Source organism: Filicampus tigris, chromosome 6 (genome assembly GCF_054856515.1).
Source record: "Filicampus tigris isolate MCC_2025a chromosome 6, RoL_Ftig_1.0, whole genome shotgun sequence".
In the NCBI taxonomy this organism is placed as follows: domain Eukaryota; kingdom Metazoa; phylum Chordata; class Actinopteri; order Syngnathiformes; family Syngnathidae; genus Filicampus; species Filicampus tigris.
The window spans coordinates 27,399,549-27,418,058 of NC_141222.1; the positions used below are offsets into that span (position 1 = coordinate 27,399,549).

Genomic DNA, 18,510 nt, shown 5'->3' on the forward strand with positions numbered 1-18,510 from the left:
GACAAATTACACAAATATTAGACGAAATATATGACCAAATGCAAAAACACACTATAGAATACAATTTTAAGATGAGCCCCGATAACAAAGACGACTCTAATGAGGAGTTCCGTCCCAACAGCACCCTCGTGTGGCCGTTCCATGTTGTCACTCCTGATCCTGATCGTGTCATCGGCATGTGTGATCCAGTTTCCGTGTTTTGTGGCCATCTTGTTCTTTCCATGTTTATAAACAGACGAGCATAACAAAAAGAAAGAGGAGGGGGAAAAAAAGCTACACGGGGCGGGGCCAAGCATCTTCTTTTGCACACGCCACATGTTCTGAGCGCTGTGATTGGACGAAGGCCAAGCGTGCGCTTTCTCTTCTTCCAAGCTTGTACAGTAGAACACATGGACGTGACAAAAGTACTACAACGATGACTTACTTACTCTATTACTATTATGTAGCACTCACTTGTTGCCACGTGGCGTCAGTGAGTGAAAGTTTTATACTGTTCGGTCGGTGCTTTTATTTTCCTTTGATATTTTTTACTTCAAACAAGCGTTGGTGCCAAAATGCACATCTGTCTGCTTTACAGATGCCACTGTTGCGTTTGGGTCTCACAGATCATTTCACTACCTGTAAGAATAACGTATTGCTGTTGTTTGCTGAGTAATCCGATTTACGAGGAGGACTGAATGCAGCACCAGTCCGGTTCTTCGCGGGGCTCCTTTGAAGAAAGTTGATAGACGAAAAAAAAAAATCAAAAAACCCAAATGAAAACGAAAAATATTTTTGGATTATCAAATGAAAATTCCCAAAATATTTACCCCAAACCATACATGAAAAATACACAAACATTAGGCCAAAATGCAGACCAAAACATGAAAATTACGTATTTTATAAAAATATTTGATGAAAAAAAAAATTAGATATAAAACACTCAAGACTAAAATCTAAAGCAGAAAAACAAGAAAACAAAGACAATTTTATTAGACAAAATAATACAAAAACATTAGATTAAAAAATACCGTACAAAACAAAAAAAATTGAAGTCAGACACTACATAATATAATATAATATAATATAATATAATATAATATAATATAATATAATATAATATGATATAATATAAATTAAGAATCCAGTTACAATTAAGAATGATGTTACAGCCGTGTTGCGTTTGTGTCTTATCACTCCCTATTAAATTATACGGCATATACTGTATGTTAGCGTAGTTCAGTATTTTACTAGTAGTACCTGAACGCAGCATCAGTCTAGTTCCTCCCGAGGCTCCATCTCGGTTCTTCCCCGCTGCCCGGACTCCATGTTGTTCCGTCAGCCCCAGCGAACAAGTGCCCCGGCCCCAAACTCTCACGTTGCAACTTTGTGTGCGAAGTGCCCGTGGAAGTGTGTTTGACCCCCCGCGAAACAACATGGCAGACTACCGGGATGATACCGGAGCTCGGGCCCTGCTCGCCTTGCAGTCGGCGCCTTGCAGCCCCGTGCGAGTGGCGGTCACCTCGCACGCCTTCCACCATCAGCCGTCGCTCGCCTTCCTCAGTCCGCCGCTGACTGAAACCGCCGCCGCAGCCGCCGCAGCCGCCGCCGGGATGCGCCCCGCTCGCTTGGCGTCTCCTCTCCCCCAGGCCCTGGCCAGGCTCGAGGGCCGGGACTTTGAGTTTGTCATGCGCCAAAGGACGGTCACCATCGGCCGGAACTCGTCCCACGGCTCCGTGGACATCAACATGGGCCACTCGAGCTTCATCTCGCGGCGGCACCTGCAGCTCGGCTACGACGAGGCGAGCGGCTTTTCGCTGCGGTGCCTGGGCAAGAACGGCGTGTTCGTGGACGGGGTGTTCCAACGGAGAGGGGCGCCGCCGCTGCCGCTTCCCCGACAGTGAGCTCCGCCTGTAGCCTGTTAGCTTAGCATTCGGGGCTGATAAACGTGATTATTGTCCTTTTTAAATGACATTCCCCATACGTTTCCATTTATATGTACATTGTAAAATTAAAAGTTGTCGACTTTTCCGGCTTTTTCTCGGGAGTTAAGTTTTGACAGTTAATCCAATTCAAAACAAACCACCGATACAAAGTTTACACAGTTACATTTTAGACTTAATTTTTTCTTTTGATTTTAAATGTCACTTAATATGCTCTTTCAGGGGAATTTATTTGTTCTAAAACAAGTGATCCAAATTATTTTCCCCAATTTTTTCCTAAGCAAGTGAATGATATTCAGCTCAGCTAGCTTAGCACACTAGTGCCTACGTCTTAATTTAGCCGCGTTGTTTTATTAAAAATAAAAGTTAATTTATTGTCAACCGTAGCCACCCTGTGGTTACGTACTCGGGCGTTTAAAGTGCAAAGCGGCACAGTTGTTGCGGTGTAATAACCAATAACATTCGTCAATAGCTTCCTTGGGCGCTGTTAGCCGACGTGTTGCTGTTAATGTAAACAAACGCACCCCTGCGAAATCCACACGAGACTCCCTTGCGGGGAGGTGCGTTTGTTCTGTGGTTGAAAGGCTCGTTCGGTGCAAACTTTGTCGCTCAACGCTGAGTGCGCGTTTGTTTGAAGTTGTAGCTAAAGCGATGGTGGTTACTCTTTACTTTGTTTCGCGACCACAAACACGTTGAGGGCGTTTGCTGTGTTGTGATTGTCAATCTGCCCGCTGGGGCGCGAGGGTTGAGGAGAGGCGGTGCAGTGAGGTGGGAATTGAAGGGGGTGGGGCTGGGCGTCGCTGTTCTCTGATTGGCCGTTTGCAGGAGTTTGGGGTGCTGGTCCCGGAAGTCGAGTGTGGAATGACGAGAAGCACATGGAATAAACACAAGACCAACACGTCCACGCTGTGGAGCTACTTTGAGCATTTGACGAGTCTTTTTGTGTTTATTGCTTACTCTAAACACATAAAATACAAAATGCTTAAATGAGAAATCAATAAAACGCATTTAAATCAACTTGACAGAAAAAGTGGATAAATGAATGCAACAAATATTGTAATGGAATAGCAGCAATAAAGCTCTGATGATTAATTATCCTGCTCAGGTTGAAGCACAAGGCACAACTGGTGAAAACTGAAAAGGAATCTTAGTAGCCCCAATTTGGAATAAGTTCTCGATATGAATAAACTTGTTTTTTCTTTTTTTTTTCTTTTTAAAGCTTTTGGCTTATTACGACCTTATGGAACAGTCTTCTATTTATTGCATCAGCTGAGATGTCATGAGTTGTGCAGCTCTTAACAGTGGGATTCAGTGTGTAACTACGTTCGGCTCAATGTTTGGACTAGTCGACATCTTGGTGCGCACACTTCTCTCTTTTGTTGAGACAGCTGAGGGTTTGGGGTAGGCCTGCTCGATTATGAATAAAATATTCATCACGATTATTTTGGCAATAATTGAAATCACGATTCTTCAAACGATTATTTTTTTTGCTACAAAACAAGTACAGGTTTAAACATGTAAAAAATATGAAGACAAAATTCTTTGAAACGCTATATTAATTTAAGTTCGTTTTGGACCCAACCACATCCATCCATCCATCCATTATCTATACCGCTTGTCCTCACAAGGGTCGCGGGGAGTGCTCGAGCCTATCTCAGCTGTCTTCGGGCAGTAGGCGAGGGACACCCTGAATTGGTTGCCAGCCAATCGCAGGGCACACAGAGACAAACAAACATCCGCACTCACAATCACACCTAGGGGCAATTCAGAGTGTCTAACCTACCAAGCATGTTTTTGGAATGTGGGAGGAAACCGGAGTACCCGGAGAAAACCCACGCTGGCACGGGGAGAACATGCAAACTCCACACAGGGAGGCTGGAGCGGGATCGAACCCACGACCTCTGAACTGAGAGGCGGACGTGCTAACCGGTCGACCACCGTTCCGCCTAGTTGTATAATAGATTAGTATAATAATTCTGGTTTTATTGTTCATAATTTCATTAGCCAAATATTGACTTATTTTAAATGGTCTGTTTTACTGATATTTGTTTCTTCGTATCACTAAATCAATTAAACTGTTTATAAGGTGGTGACTAGTTTGGTCCTTAACATAGCAAAGGATAGACAAGTTGGATCATTGCTTTCCACAGTAAAAGCAGAGGCTTGCAATTGTGTCATTTTGATGAAATGTGAATACAATCAGTCTGCTTTCAAGAAGGACCGCACAAATCTCAGAATATTTACTGCTGAGAGGCTGAATTCCGAGGAGATGGACTGCTTTAAATTAAACAAGGTCTCTAAACGATTAATCGACGATCAAAATCATCGTCAATTGATTGTTGCACCTCTACAATATAACACCTGTCACAGCCATATATTCTTTATCCGTTGCCAAAAATGAGCATTACTACTACGGCTTAGCCTTCTTGGTGTTCCATTGTCAACTCTGTGTGTACGCATGTGTCACACTGCTCCCTGATGGCCAAGACACGCACACTAGAAGGAGCAGCACAAGGTCATTTCAATTAAAGCATCAATCTTGATGCCCAATTTATAATTCTTTACATTCAGATTCATTATACAGCATTTTGACACAGCGCGATAATGTCGAATGCTTTGTTTTTAAATGATAAACATGTTACAAAAAAAATGGTTTTGTTTATTTGGCTGTCTGAAACGGATTAATGGCATTTCCATTCATGTCAATAAGGAAAGTTGCCTTGTGATGAGTTCACGGAACAAATTTTAACTACAGTGTCCCATTGGACAACTCTAAAGTTGTTTGTTTTTTTTCAACACGAATCATGTTGTGAAATGTTTCCGAACAACGCACAACAATCGTCTTCCCCTCCCGCAGGTGCGTGTTCCGCTTTCCCAGCACGGTCATCAAGATCCAGTTTGCGTCGCTCGTCCCCCCTGAGGGGCAGCGTGAGAAAGAGGCGCCTTCGCCGCCCATGCGCCCACTGTTGCCTCACATCTCCCCGCTCAAGATCAGCATTCCCACCGCGCAGCAGCACGAGGAGCACATCAGGGCCTTCGACTCGCCGCTGCCGTCGCCCACGGGCACCCTCAGGTACGCGCGCCCGCACACAAACGGAAGGAAAAATATTTACACATGCACGGAATCCTGGTCCGCCCAATGTTGCCGCAAAAAAAAAAAAAAAAAAAAATCTTGTCATGTACAAAAGTCTTATGAAAAGAAATGAATTAAAAAAGTACCAAAGTAAAAAAAAAAAAACAACCAAAAGTTGCACCTTGTGAAAAATCCCCATGCATGAATTATGATTTGATGATTTATAATATAAAGATTTTTTTTGGATCAATTAATATAGGCGAAAGCAACTTTTAAATAGCTGTCCAGTCCACTGTAGTGACCACTGTGCTTGAAAGGGTCAAATAAAAAAAAATAATCTGGGATTGAAAAATAATGAAATAAATCTTTAACGCAAGGACTAGGATTTTGAAACTATTAGACCTACAAGAGCAGACATTTTGACGGGTTTGCGCTCTGGCGATGACGTCATCGACTAAAATGATTATTATTCGCCGTTCGGGTGTCAAATAAAAGTATTTTGTTTCTTAAAATTCTGTTGTGTCTTTGAATGGCAATGATGTCATTTGAAAAAATGAGAAACGGTTGACGCAGCACTTATTTTGGCTCTGGCGCTGCGTGCCGGTCAGCTGCTATAAAATATATGAATTTGATGCCCAAGGAACGGAGACGCGTGCCGCAAACGACTTGACTGCACTTCCCTTCCAAGAAGAGGAAGTAAATCCTTAATACGCGCACACAAAAGAACGCACCCCGGAACTCTTTTTTTTCCGTGGGGGAATTATGTCAACAAGCACCACATAAGCTCATTATTTTATTGATTTCGACTGTCTGGCATGTACTACCCACAACGTCATGACTGTCATATCTAATAGCCTGTTTTTCCAAAACGTGACACGGCTCCTCTTTTAGGTTGAAAGAAGCACCAAAGCCCACTTAACCCTCCCGACAGATTTGAATTCATATTCAAAGTTGTATTGTTAATACCAAAAATAATAATAACAATGATAATATAATGATACTAAGAAGAAAACAAAGAAAATTAAACAAAAGGGAAAGTTTGAGTATCTTATGTCTATAAATGCAGAGTAATAACACATCAAAGTTTTGAACACAGTCAAAATGACTGCTCTCGTACTTCTAGTGTTAAGGGAAAAAAGGCTTTTGTAATTGGAAAAGTCAAAAGAACGATTGTACAAAAACAATTTTAAAAGCAAAATGTATTTCTTTTTAGTTACTAAAGTAAACGAGATAATGGATGGATGGATGGATGAAGTAAACTAAACGCATCATATTGTATTGTAACAATGTTACACCACCTAAAAAAAAAAATACATGGAATTGGGGGGACGTTGCAAAAGTAAAACAATTACATATCTACAAAAAAAGTTACCAAGCAACGTGTTGAATAGTAACTTATGTTAAAAAAAAAAAAAAAAAAGGCTTGTATTTTTAAAAACAAGTTTGAGAAGTCTTGTAAAAAAAGGTTCTGACAAATAACTGTAGTAAAAAAAAAAGTCTTGGGAACAATTCTAGTAACTCAAGTGCAGCAAATTTCACTCTTATGAAAAATTCAAACGTTAAAAAGAATGTTTTCCAAATATAAATGTTAAAAAAGTGTTGTTTTTTTTAAAGTACACTGTAAAAAAATGCTAAATTTAAAAAAAATCTGGAATTGTTTAAAAAATATATATTTAAGTTAAAAAAGGATTGTACTTTTCAAAATAAAAATGGTTGCCAATTCATCATTGAAAGTAAAAAAAAAAAAAGATAAGTAAAATTTATAAATAATCCATATTCACACTGCACAAAAAGTATTTTGACGTAGTAAAATGTGCAAAACGGAAAAAGGCCGAGTGTTGTGACTGCACGCTAGGCCGTTTCTTGAGTTGCGTGTGCGTCCGTAGGTGAACGCGTACATACGTGCACTTTGTGGACATTGCAGCCTGACATGTGACCGCTCGCAGGACTTTGCTGTCTTACACCATGTGATCCGTGTGTGTGCGTGTTTATGTCTATATGTGTGTGTGTAATGTTGACATGAGCTCATTCATATCTCACACATAGCTTCCCCCCCCCCCCACGCTGCACATTAACTCAGCCCGTCGCCGAGAGCGCCCACTTGTGGCGCTGTCGTGCCACTGCAGTGCTTCCTCCTCGTGCGCATGCCTTATATGGCAGGGCTGCCGCTACGTGCCGCCTGATTGGTGGACGGGAGGATTGTTTTGCTTTGGAGGCCATTTTTTTTTTTTTTTTTTTTTCAATGACGTCAACTGGTTTCCTCTGCTAGCCCCTTCAGTGTGTGTGTGTGCGCGTCTGTGTATAAACAGAGGATTCAGCTTTCAAGGGGTGTCAAGCATGCTGTACGTTATTTTTCAATGAACATGTTTTATTCTTATAGGGTTCCAACTTTTTTTTTTTTTTTTTTCCTCCAAAAACACATCTTTATTCTCGTAAAATCGTACCTTTTTGCTCCAGCAAATTCAACCCTATTTGCGTAAAAAAAAGTGCGACTTTTTGTCTGGAGGAAAAATGTATTGATTTTTTAAAATCTTGGAAATGCGCAAGATTACAACTTCCTATACAGGAAAAATACAACTTCATTTTTACGTTTAAGATTTTTTGTTAAAAAAGTACAACTTTAGTCTTGTAATACTTGTATTTTGTACTTATTGTGGTTCGATTATGACTTTTTAAGCCCCAAAATGACTTTTTTTTTTTTTTGTTCTTGTAATATTCCGACTTTTATCTTTGTGTTAGCAATTAAGTACGGCTTTTTATCCCAAAACAAATCGGACTCTTGTTTATTCTCGTAATGTAAAAACAGTTTATTGCTGAAAAATAGAACAGCATCGTGCAAAGTGACCTTTTATTGTCTAATGAAGGTCTTTTTATTGTATGTATGACCTTTTTAATCTGGAAAAATTATGACGGTTTTCATAAGATCAGCACAAATAAATTGAATTATTTTCATGAGATTACGACTTCATCTTGGAGAAAAATGTGACTTTATTCAACTTTATATTGCAAAAATGCGAGTTTATTATTTGTTTTCGATTGCAACTTTCTCCCAAAACATCACTTACCGTTATTTCAAGAAATGTGATTATGAGAGGAGCAACAATTAATTGATTATCATATTAATCAACAGCTCTTTTGATAATCGATGGAACATCTAGAGACCTTGTTGAAATCAAACGCTCGCTTTGCAAACATCTGCTTTGGACTTTTTTGCTGATTTTTCAGACGAATGTTACGGAGAACAAAGGATATTCTCGTAATGTTTCAGAGTTGTTGTTGCATAAATACAATCGAAATACAATTTCACAATATTACGACTTCTATTTTTTGAGCCTGTCGTTGGCTTATGAAGGGCAAAAGTTTCATTTTTCACAAGCAAGCGACGAGCTAAGCGGATTCGAGCTCCTAAAGCTAACAGCAGCCTCCAGTTTATGAGCTTGTTGAGAAAGTGCGTGCGTGAGTGCCCGCGTGCGTGAGTGCCCGCGCGTGTGTGCGTGCGCCAAATCAGAGCCGCCTTGTTGACTTTGCAAACAGCAGCAGCTGTTGTTGCTTGTCCGGTATGGATGCTGGCCAATAATTAACATGCGTTACCGATTATTGTTGTGCTAGACAGAAGAGTGTGTGCGGGTGCGTGTGTGCGCGGAAAAAGACAAAAGTCGAGCCTTTCCACTCCGAAGTTTGACTTTCTTGTTACGATGTTTTGATCTTGAAAAAGTCCGACTTTATCGTCATATGATGTTGACCTTCTCCAAATAATGCGTCCATTCGGCTATAATTAAATAAACAATTCTATTTAAAAAAAAAAAAAAAAAAAAAATCGACTTTACTCTCGTACGATTCCGACTTTTTGTATTGAGCCTTTTAAATGGCAGTTTAACTGAATTTTATTCTCATGAGATTGATTTTTTATACTTGATCTCAAAAAACATCATTATGGCTGTGAGTTTGGAAGAAAATCCAACTTCATTCGCTGCAGAAAAACATGTCTATTCTGGCAATACACCTTTTTTTAATGTATTCTCATATTATTTATTTTCATTTAGAGAAAAAAAATAGATTTTTGTAATATTGTGATTTTATTTTAGAAAAAAACAAAGTAACGTCACAACTTTTCTCATGAAAGAAATCTGACTTTATTTTTCAAAGATTCTGACCTTTTATTACAAAATCCAACAACTTTTCCCAATGGAGGATTGCAATTTTATTCTCATACTTTTCCGGCCTTTTTCTAGAAAAAAAAGTCTATATTTTTTTTAGTTTGCGACATTTTATCAAACAACTTTATTATCCCCAAATTACTTTTTAGACTTTATAGATATTTTGAAAAAAAAAAAATGCTGTATTTATTAAGATATCATGTTTTTTTTTTTCAAGAAACAAAACTTTTTACATTTTTTTTTTCCCCTTGGAAAAATCGTGACTATTTTCACTTGGGGAAAAAAAAAAAATCTTAAAATGACCACTTTTTCTTCAAATATATGTGTTTATTCTTGTAACATTACAAAAATGGGACTTGATTCTCCTTCTATTTGCCTTTTCCCCTCAGCGTTCCCAACTCGTGCCCGGCGAGCCCTCGCGGCGCCGGGTCGTCGGGCTACCGCTACGGCCGCAACGTGACAAGCGACCTGCAGCTGGCGGCCGAGTACGCCGCCAAAGCCGTGTCGGAGCAGAGGCGCAGCGCGGTCGAGCAGCGCGGCGCAGCCGGAGAGCCCCGAGGGGAGTCGGCCGGCGCCGGGGACGACAGCCCCAAGGTGATGAAACCCTTTTTACGTCAGGTTACCTTGACTTAGCAGTAGGGATGAAATGAGTCACTCAAGCCCCGATTCGATTCAATTTTCGATTTTCAGTTCGCGATTTTAATTTGACTTTTTTAAAATCTTTTTTTTTTTTTTTTTTTAACAAAATGAATGACTCGTTTTCTAACCGTAAGAGTTTTTATTTTAACATCTTGTTGTAAACATTGGCTTTGTTTACATGGACAAAATTTCTTTAATCCGTTGGGATGAAAATTATGATCGGGTGCACTCTTTACATGAACGCTGAAAATATTGATCCGATGAGGACTCGATCCATCCATTTCTACTTCAAACGTTAGCATTATGTCAAGTATTTTTAGCGTTTTTATTCCGATCAGGCTTTTAATCCGAATAAATGTGTCCATGTAAATGTAGCCAGTAACCTTTTGTAACTTTACAAAAAAAAGACAACTTGAAAATGAACTCAGCATTTTCACTGTTCAACTCCCGTTTTCGTCCTGTCAGTGTTTTCTTAGTGCCAGAACTATACATGAAAATACATACATGTAACAGCCAAAACTCAAAATGTAATAATTTAAATCAATTTCAAATTGATTTTCGATGAATCGTTAGATCCCTACTTGCTCGAGAAGTGTGAAAAAATGGAGCAATTAAGGTACTGTGATGCCCTCGCCGGTGGGCAAGGAGAGCTGAACTTATGAAATGACTTCTGTACGATACATTTTTGATTGATTTGTTTTTAAATGTTTATTTGTTGGGTCTGTCACACATCTTTTTTAAGATTTGAGAAGCGCCTACGTGTGTAGCAGGCCTTAGTTTGTGGACCCTCCTAAATGACGGGCGGCGCCGCTTGCGCGTCTTTTGTTTCAGGATGAGTCCAAACCGCCGTATTCGTACGCTCAGCTGATCGTGCAGGCCATCTCCTCGGCGCCCGACAAGCAGCTGACGCTCAGCGGCATCTACGCTCACATCACCAAGCACTACCCTTACTACCGCACCGCAGACAAGGGCTGGCAGGTGTGTTGCCATCACTCCAACGCGTCGTCATTTACACAGACTTTGGAGCGTGGGATGGAATCTTCTTTTTGTCCAACAATTCCCAAAACAGTTTCCCAAAATATGCAGCTTGGATTTCCTAATATTGCGTCTTTATGTCCCCACCACCAAAAATAATGCTATTTTTTTCTCAAAAGCCTGACTTAACTGGAGTAATTTTACCACTTTTAATTGGCAGTAAATGTAACTTCTTTAAAAAAAAAAAAAACCTCTTTATAATCTCCTGATTTTTTTTTTTTAATTCCAAAATAAGTGTACATTTTATTGTCACAAGATCAAGATTTTTCCCTCACAACATGACTTTAATTTCATAACTGATTATAGTCAACGGTTCAACTTTATTCTATTAAGAATCTGATTATTTATTTATTGTTGCTAAAATATAACATTGACATTTCAGATTAGATTCGACTTTTTTTCTCCAAAAGTACCTCCTTTTATTTGTGTAAAAAAAAAACTTTATTTATATCAGCATATGACTTTTGATTTTAATTGAACTATTTTCTCCCCCCCAAAAAACACTGTCTTAACTGATCTTGGAAAAAAATAAGTCTTTGTCATCAAAGATTCTGATTTGTCCCCCCCCCCCCCCCCCCCCCCCAAAAAAATATTGGATTTTAATTTTATAATACTTTTTTCCTCCCAAAAACGCAAACATAGCCTAAAAAAATATTTCTTTACTCTTATCTCTTTCGGATTTATCAGCTCCCAAAAAATACGACTTTACATCGCGGACTTAGTATGACTTCATGATCATAACATTACAACATTATTTTTACTTCTTTAATCTTGTAAAATTACGACTTGATTTGAAAAAAAATATCGACAAAATTACTCTTTTAGCTAGAGCAAAACTAAACTCGTGGCGCTATTACTCCTTTTTATCCCCCCCCAATTTTGCATGAATGTCATGATGACATTTCATCTCCCAAGAACCCGATTTATAATGCCGTAAAATCCTGCCTTGTAATTAGTGCGGTGATTTGAGCGAGTGAGCGCGCGGCTTTTGTCGTCCTCAGAACTCCATCCGCCACAACCTGTCGCTGAACCGCTACTTCCTGAAAGTGGCGCGCTCGCAGGACGAGCCGGGCAAGGGCAGCTTCTGGCGCGTGGACTCGGCCTCGGAGGGCAAGCTGGTGGAGCAAGCCTTCCGCAAGCGCAGGCAGAGGGGCGTGGCCTGCTTCCGGACCCCCTTCGGACCTCTCTCGTCCCGGTAAGCGCCTTGAGGCCTCATCCGATGCCACATGCGGAATCCGTGCATCAATTGTCCTTTCCCGGTTTAACTGGCAAACAAAAAAATGTGAAAAAGTGACGAATCAAGCATCCCTCGGCCAAGTGACGTTCAACAAGTTTGATATTTGATTACAAACAGTGTAGCAAGACCTCGAGACAATATCCATTCATATATTCGATATCATCTACAGAAAACGGCTATAATTACTGCAGCTCTTTGTTCATTCTGCAAGTCTGTGTTTATACTGCCCCCTGGTGGCCAGGCCTCACACGCCAAAAGCAGCACAATGCCAATGGGCAGTGTGGCATGAAATCAAAATGCACACCTCATTTTTGACTGACAGTTTGAAAATTGTCTTTTTTTTTTAAAAAAGCCTTTATTTTTATAAGATTTTGATTTATTTAGTCTTTTAATTAAAAAAATTAATCTTTTTTTTTATTTTATATTATTAAAACTTGTCCCCCAAAAAACGACAAAGAACATGACTGTTTTCGAAAACGTACGACTTTCAATTTGAAAATTAAAGCAATCATTTTCCCTACTTCATTCTTGTCATCGAAAACACAAAGAAGGAACCACCTTTTGATCACATTGGGTGATGTCATTTTCAGTCGACAGAAAAATGACAAAATGGCCGCCCCTAGAGGTGGCTATAAACGAGTGGATTAACATTTAATCCACAAACGCAAAATTAATCAGAACGCCTTGGTTCAACTAGTGGGCTTGCATAGAAGATATTCTTGAAAAAACATGTTTGGGTTGACTTCCGCTTTACAGCAACACTGTCTCATGTCAGTTTTTGTTGATTATTGCACCGCCATGTGGACAAAAGCGGTAGTGTTTTGACAAAAATCAGCGTGTCGTGCCGTGAAATCCTGAGCCGTCCTTATAGCGAAAGGAGGAAGTGAGTATGCCGTAAAGCAATTCAGGACATTTGTATTTTTTTGTGTGGCAGCCAGGGTTGCTCCCACCCTCCTCAAAAAGTTGCTTTGTGCCAGTAAAAACGATAGAGACCCCCTCAGGGCATGACGTCCCGTTCGATAACTGTACTTGTAAGTCAATGTTTCATCAAAAGAGTTGTGAAAAAAAATTGGATTAAGGTCGATTTCTTGCCCAGTGCTGCTTTAAGAACAAAATAAAATAAAAAAATCTGACTATACTGCAGCTGACAATCATCAATCTCCGTCAGAAAAAAAGGTTCTTTATTCACAATTTTTTTGTCATTGTGTTAATCAGATTTTTTTTTTTACATCGTCGCTGTCCCGTGAAAAACACTTATATCCATTTTTTCCGTTTTTTTATTTCTACGTGGGTGGTGTTTCCACGTTACGGACATCGCATTAACGTGAAAGTAACATTTTTTTAGACAATCTAGAAAAAAAGACGACTATTACATCTGTCCCCAAAAATTGAATTTTTTATTGACCATTTTTATATTGACCTTTTTTTTCCAGATTAATTTTTTTCTCATCTCCGACTTTCTAGAAAAGAATGATTTTTTTTTTCCTCTCTATTTGAAAAACGTTGTCTTTTTTCTTGGTTGAAAAAAGTACTCGTACGTCTGAAAATAAAGTGGACTCGAACGTGGCCCGTAACCATTTTGTTTGTTTTGTCCTTTGTGCTCCTCGCTGTGGTGTGATTGGACAGGACAAAGTAAGTGGCGCTTACTTTGCGGCGTAGCGCTCCAGCCGCCGCCGCCAGCCGTCTTGATGTTTTGCTTTTTGCGGCTGTTGTTTTTGGCAGGAGCGCCCCCGCGTCGCCCACCCACCAGGGCCTGCTTTCGCCGCCGTCCAGCGGGCTGCAGACCCCCGAGTGTCTGAGCAGGGAGGGGTCCCCCGTGCCCCCGGACCACCACGAGCAGCTGGCGCACAAGCTGGCCGCCGTGCCCGAATATCGATACTCTCAGAGTGCGCCGGGTCAGTCCCGACCGACCGCACGTCTTTGGAAGTCGTCAATATTTTGTTTACAATATTTTTCAAAAATGACTAGCAGAAATGACTTGTTTTCGTTAGTTTGTTTTTAACTCTCGTAAGAATATGAATTTTAGACAAAATCGCTACGTTCTTTTTCTAAAGCTGTTTTTTTTTTTTCCTTTCTAAAAATACAACTTGTATTGATTTAATGTTACTTTTTACCTGTTACTTGTTCTTTATCTAAATTGGATTTTATTCTTGTGAAATTAGAATGTTTTATACCAGAACTCTATTCGTGGTTGAAACTGTTTTTCTCCCTCCCAAAACATTTTTCTGTGAAAAAACATATATTTTCCTTTTAGAGTAAAACCTTTTATGTCCAAAATTATACCACTTCAGCCCCTGAAGTTGACGCCTTTTTACTTGGGGAGAAAAAAACCAAAACAAGACATTCTCTTAGTTACTTTTTTTTTCCCATTTTTTTTCTTAAGATTTTTAATGACTTTATTATTATTCTATAGACTTTTTCATGTGAACATTTTGACTTTTTCCTCAGACTTAGATTTTCTTGATCTCCAAAATATTATTTCCATAAGATTCAGACGTTTTATCTGGGGAAAAACTATGGTTTGATTCTTGCAACATTCTGACATTTATTTAGAAAAAAAAGACCCCCAAAAAATCTCAATTTTCATAATATTGAACTTTTTGGGGGGAATAACTTGACTGATTACAATTTTTTTTAATCTCCCAAATATTACGGCTTTATTTTCAAAAGATTTCGTCATCGTATCTGGGGAAAAACTCACTTAATTCTCGCAAGTTTCCCGCCTTTTTTTTTTATCTAGAAAAATACGACTTTATTCTCGGGAAAAATTTGACTTTTTTTTTTTTTTTTTTTTTTTAAGACTTCCATTTTTTTTAAATCCCCAAAATATATTACTGCGATATTTTCGTTAGATTCAGACCTTTTATCTGGGTAAAATCTATTATTTAATTCTTGTAAAAGTCTTACTTTTATCTATAGAAAAAAGACTATTATATTACATCTGTCCCCCAAAAAAATAATTTTTTGTTGACCTTCATTTTTATACTGACCCTTTATTCAGAATTTCTTTTTCTCATCTCCAACATAGTACTGCTTCATTTTCAAAAGATTCCGACTTTCTAGAAAAGAGTGACTTTTTTCTCTATTTTAATAACATTGTCTTTTTTCTTGGTTAAAGAACAGAAAAAAGACTTTCATCAAGATAGCGTCTTATTTTTCCCATGAAAAATGCGGCTTCATCCTTGTAAGGTTGTGACTTTGTTTTGTGTGCGTGTCCTCGTAGGGTCTCCAGTCAGCGCTCAGCCGGTGATCATGGCGGCGCCCCCGCACCCGAACGTCGCCCTCAGCAAGGCCTTGGCCCTCATCCCAGGGGGCGGCGGCCAGGTCCACCTTGTTCAGAATCCGCCTCCGTCCTCGGTCACCATGCTGCGCGTGGTCACCGGCGCCCCTCCCAACGGCTACTGCGCCCCCTCGCTGGTTAACGCAGGGCCGGGCGGAGGCGAGCTCAGAGGTGGGTCCCAAAAAGTGGCGTGGAATGGACAGCAGCTTTCAAAGTGACACATTTTGATTTTTTTATTTTTTTTAATTATTATAAGCAAATGGGTGAAAAATGACACAAAAAATGAGTTTGTTCTCGTAAAATGTTGGCAAAGTAAGCTTTTTATTTTTCTCTCCAAAATGCGTCTTCATCTCAAAATATACCAAATTTATTCTCGTAAATTTTGACTTTTTGTCAAAAAGTATTTAACCTCCTAAGGCTCAAGCTGTTTTTTTTTTTTACATGCATTTTTTATTTCTTTTTGCTATTTTGGCTTATTGGACCCTAATTAGAAGAAAAACTAAGCATCATCTTTTAGTTTTTTGTATTGTATTGTACTGTATTTTGTATACTGTATTTTGACTGTAGTATGTAATAACTCTTCTGAGACCACAAGATGGCAGTGTTAGTGCCCACATATGTGTCCAAAACACCCACAGTTCCACAGTGCACACGCTTGTGGACACAAGAGCTAGAAAGCGCTGTCCACATATGTGGCCACTAAGCCTTAGGAGGTTAAAAATAAGACACACACGTACTGGCTTTGTTTACATGGACACATTTATCGGGATTCAAAGCCTGATCGGAATGAAAACGCTTCACGTACACACCCGTTCTGACCCGATCAAGCCCATTCCGATCAACATTTTATTCCGAACGAGAGGGGTGGTTGCTGTCGATAATTCCATCGGCGCGCATGGAAACACTTATTCCGAAATGTCGTTACAAACCGTCTGTACCGCGCATGTCCGTGATGTCAGTAGACATGTTTCTGTTATTGCCGGAAGTTAGTAGAAGTAGAATTAATGTAATTAATGCTAAGGTTTAGAGTAGAAATGGACGGAGCGACGTTTTGTCACCTGCACCAGAAGGATTTGCTTTGTTTTGTTTTGCCAAATGCGTAACTTGTCACATTTGAACGTGGAACTCATCACCTTACAACCAATGCATTTTTTTTTTTGTTTTTCTTCCAAAATGTGGCCAGTCGGCTATGACTCGTTGCTCACACGTGCCGTGCCGTGCCGTTCTTGTGGTCCCCAGACGCGCAGCTGAAACGAGAGCTGGTGATCCAGACGCTGGACAGCGCCGGGCACGGGGCCGACCCGCGCAACGTGGCGCTGGGGCTGCATCAACTTCCCGTGCACCCCATCACGCAGAACGGGAAGCACGCCAATGCCGCCGTCGCCACGGCAACTAGCCTGGCCGCTTTCACTTCAGGTACGTTTCGCCATTTTACAGAAAGCTTTTTTTGGGGGGCGGGAGAGGGGACTTTTTTCTTCACGGTAACATCTTTGCATCAAAGTAAATAGAATTTAACCCATTAAGGCCGGGAACGCATAACCCCGTTTCTCCCACTAGAGCTGGGAGCGCTGTTGCGCCTTTCTACCCTAAAATCCTGGAGAGCGTATAAGGCATTTTCTTTTTTCTTTTTTTTTTTATCCAATTCTCGAATTTCTGGGAAAACGTCAGGTTTTCAAGGGTAATTCCAAAGACGACCGACGGTTTTGGGGAGCTGTTGAGCCAGGGGCTTTTGGCTTTAATAGGTTTAATGCGTGTATAAAATAATATTAGTCTTTCTTTAAAATGATCTCTCATTGTTTTGGGGGAAATTGCATGTATCAAAAGCACCAGTGGTATCGGTATTTGCGTTACTCAAGAGTTGAGGACGCGTCCTGGTGGTATTGCATGCCCCTAATTGTATGTAAATTTGTTAACATTCAACGTTAAATAGCATAGTGGAATGAATCTTTTTCACAGACTGTAGGTACTTGTAAATGTCGATACAATTTGACAAATTTTTGTTAACCTTCTCGATTTTGGATGTTTTTTGTTTGGGTTTTTTTTGTGCCAAAAAATACATTCATTCAGTCATTCTCAAGAAATTGCAGTGTTTTTTTGTTTGTTTTTTTTTGTCTTGGAAAATTTACATTTTTTCTAAAAAAAAAAAAAAAAAAAAAAAATCCACTTTATATTATTTTAAGAAGTTTTTTTTTTATCCTCAAAAGGATGTTGACATTATCTTGTAAAATAGACTTATTTTCTGGAAAAGGTGAATATTTCCCTTTATTTATTTTTTCTGGAAAAGTACACCATCTTAGCCGCCTCCTTCTCCCGTCCTGCAGGTCTAAGCAGTCCTCTCCAAATTCTGGCGGCTCAGGCCTCCAGCTCGCCTCCGGTTTTGGTGAGCCGTCCGCTTTCCGCCGAGCACGCGGGCGCGGTCGACCAACCTCAGGCCAAACGGTCCAAGATGGACGACAGCGAGGGATCCGCGCCCGCCGCCCAGCAGCCCGTTATCGTTGCCATGACGCCACAAAGCCACGAGCCCAGGAAGTGAACCCGGGCCCCGAAAAAAAGCACCTGAAGGGAATTTTGTCGTAAAATGATTAGACTTCAAACACTACTTACAGACTTTTTTTGGCGGATGAAGAAATGGGATTACTGAGTCGCCAAAATGACAACACGGTTGCGACCTTGACGTCTTGCTTGGCTAAATTACGGCAATCGCTTGTCACCGGTAAATTCAAAGAATCTCTGTTGCGATTTAGCGACGGTTGCTGTCTCAGACCGGAAACAAAGCCATTGTTTAATTTAGCGGTTGTCAACGAAAAAGAAAAAAGACACTTATAACCCTGTTAAAAAAAAGCCTTAAAAAGATTTCTTTGTTGTTGTTTTTATTTTAACCTTTAGAGCTTTTTAGAATGTTAACGCAACATTAGCTGCGTTCGCCGCGCTAACGTCGTTAGTAGAAGCTATTTTTTTCTTAAAACATATTTTGTGTAAGAAAACAAAATAAACATGTATTATTAATACATTCTAGAGAGATTATGTATTTTTTGTAAACGTCCCACAGTTGTGATTACAAAGAATGTTGTAGCATAAAATTAAAGCCACGTTGAATTAAAACCCTTTTTATTCTTTTGTCTTTTTCCCTTCACCCAACAGGAAGTAGTGAGTCGTGCGTCCAAATA

At 39.8% G+C, this 18,510-nt stretch overlaps 1 protein-coding gene across 1 annotated transcript; it reads left to right on the plus strand.

The window, feature by feature from the left end:
* Positions 1 to 1,265: 1,265 nt before the first annotated feature.
* Positions 1,266 to 18,445, plus strand: foxk1 (forkhead box K1). The gene is made up of 9 exons (XM_086033945.1): positions 1,266 to 1,879; positions 4,780 to 4,995; positions 9,542 to 9,746; positions 10,623 to 10,769; positions 11,828 to 12,021; positions 13,786 to 13,958; positions 15,287 to 15,514; positions 16,583 to 16,759; positions 17,665 to 18,445. Exons 1-9 carry the CDS (start codon positions 1,416 to 1,418, stop codon positions 17,874 to 17,876), a joined length of 2,016 nt encoding a protein of 671 aa, XP_085890071.1. The 5' UTR covers positions 1,266 to 1,415; the 3' UTR covers positions 17,877 to 18,445.
* The last annotated feature ends 65 nt before the right edge of the window (positions 18,446 to 18,510 follow it).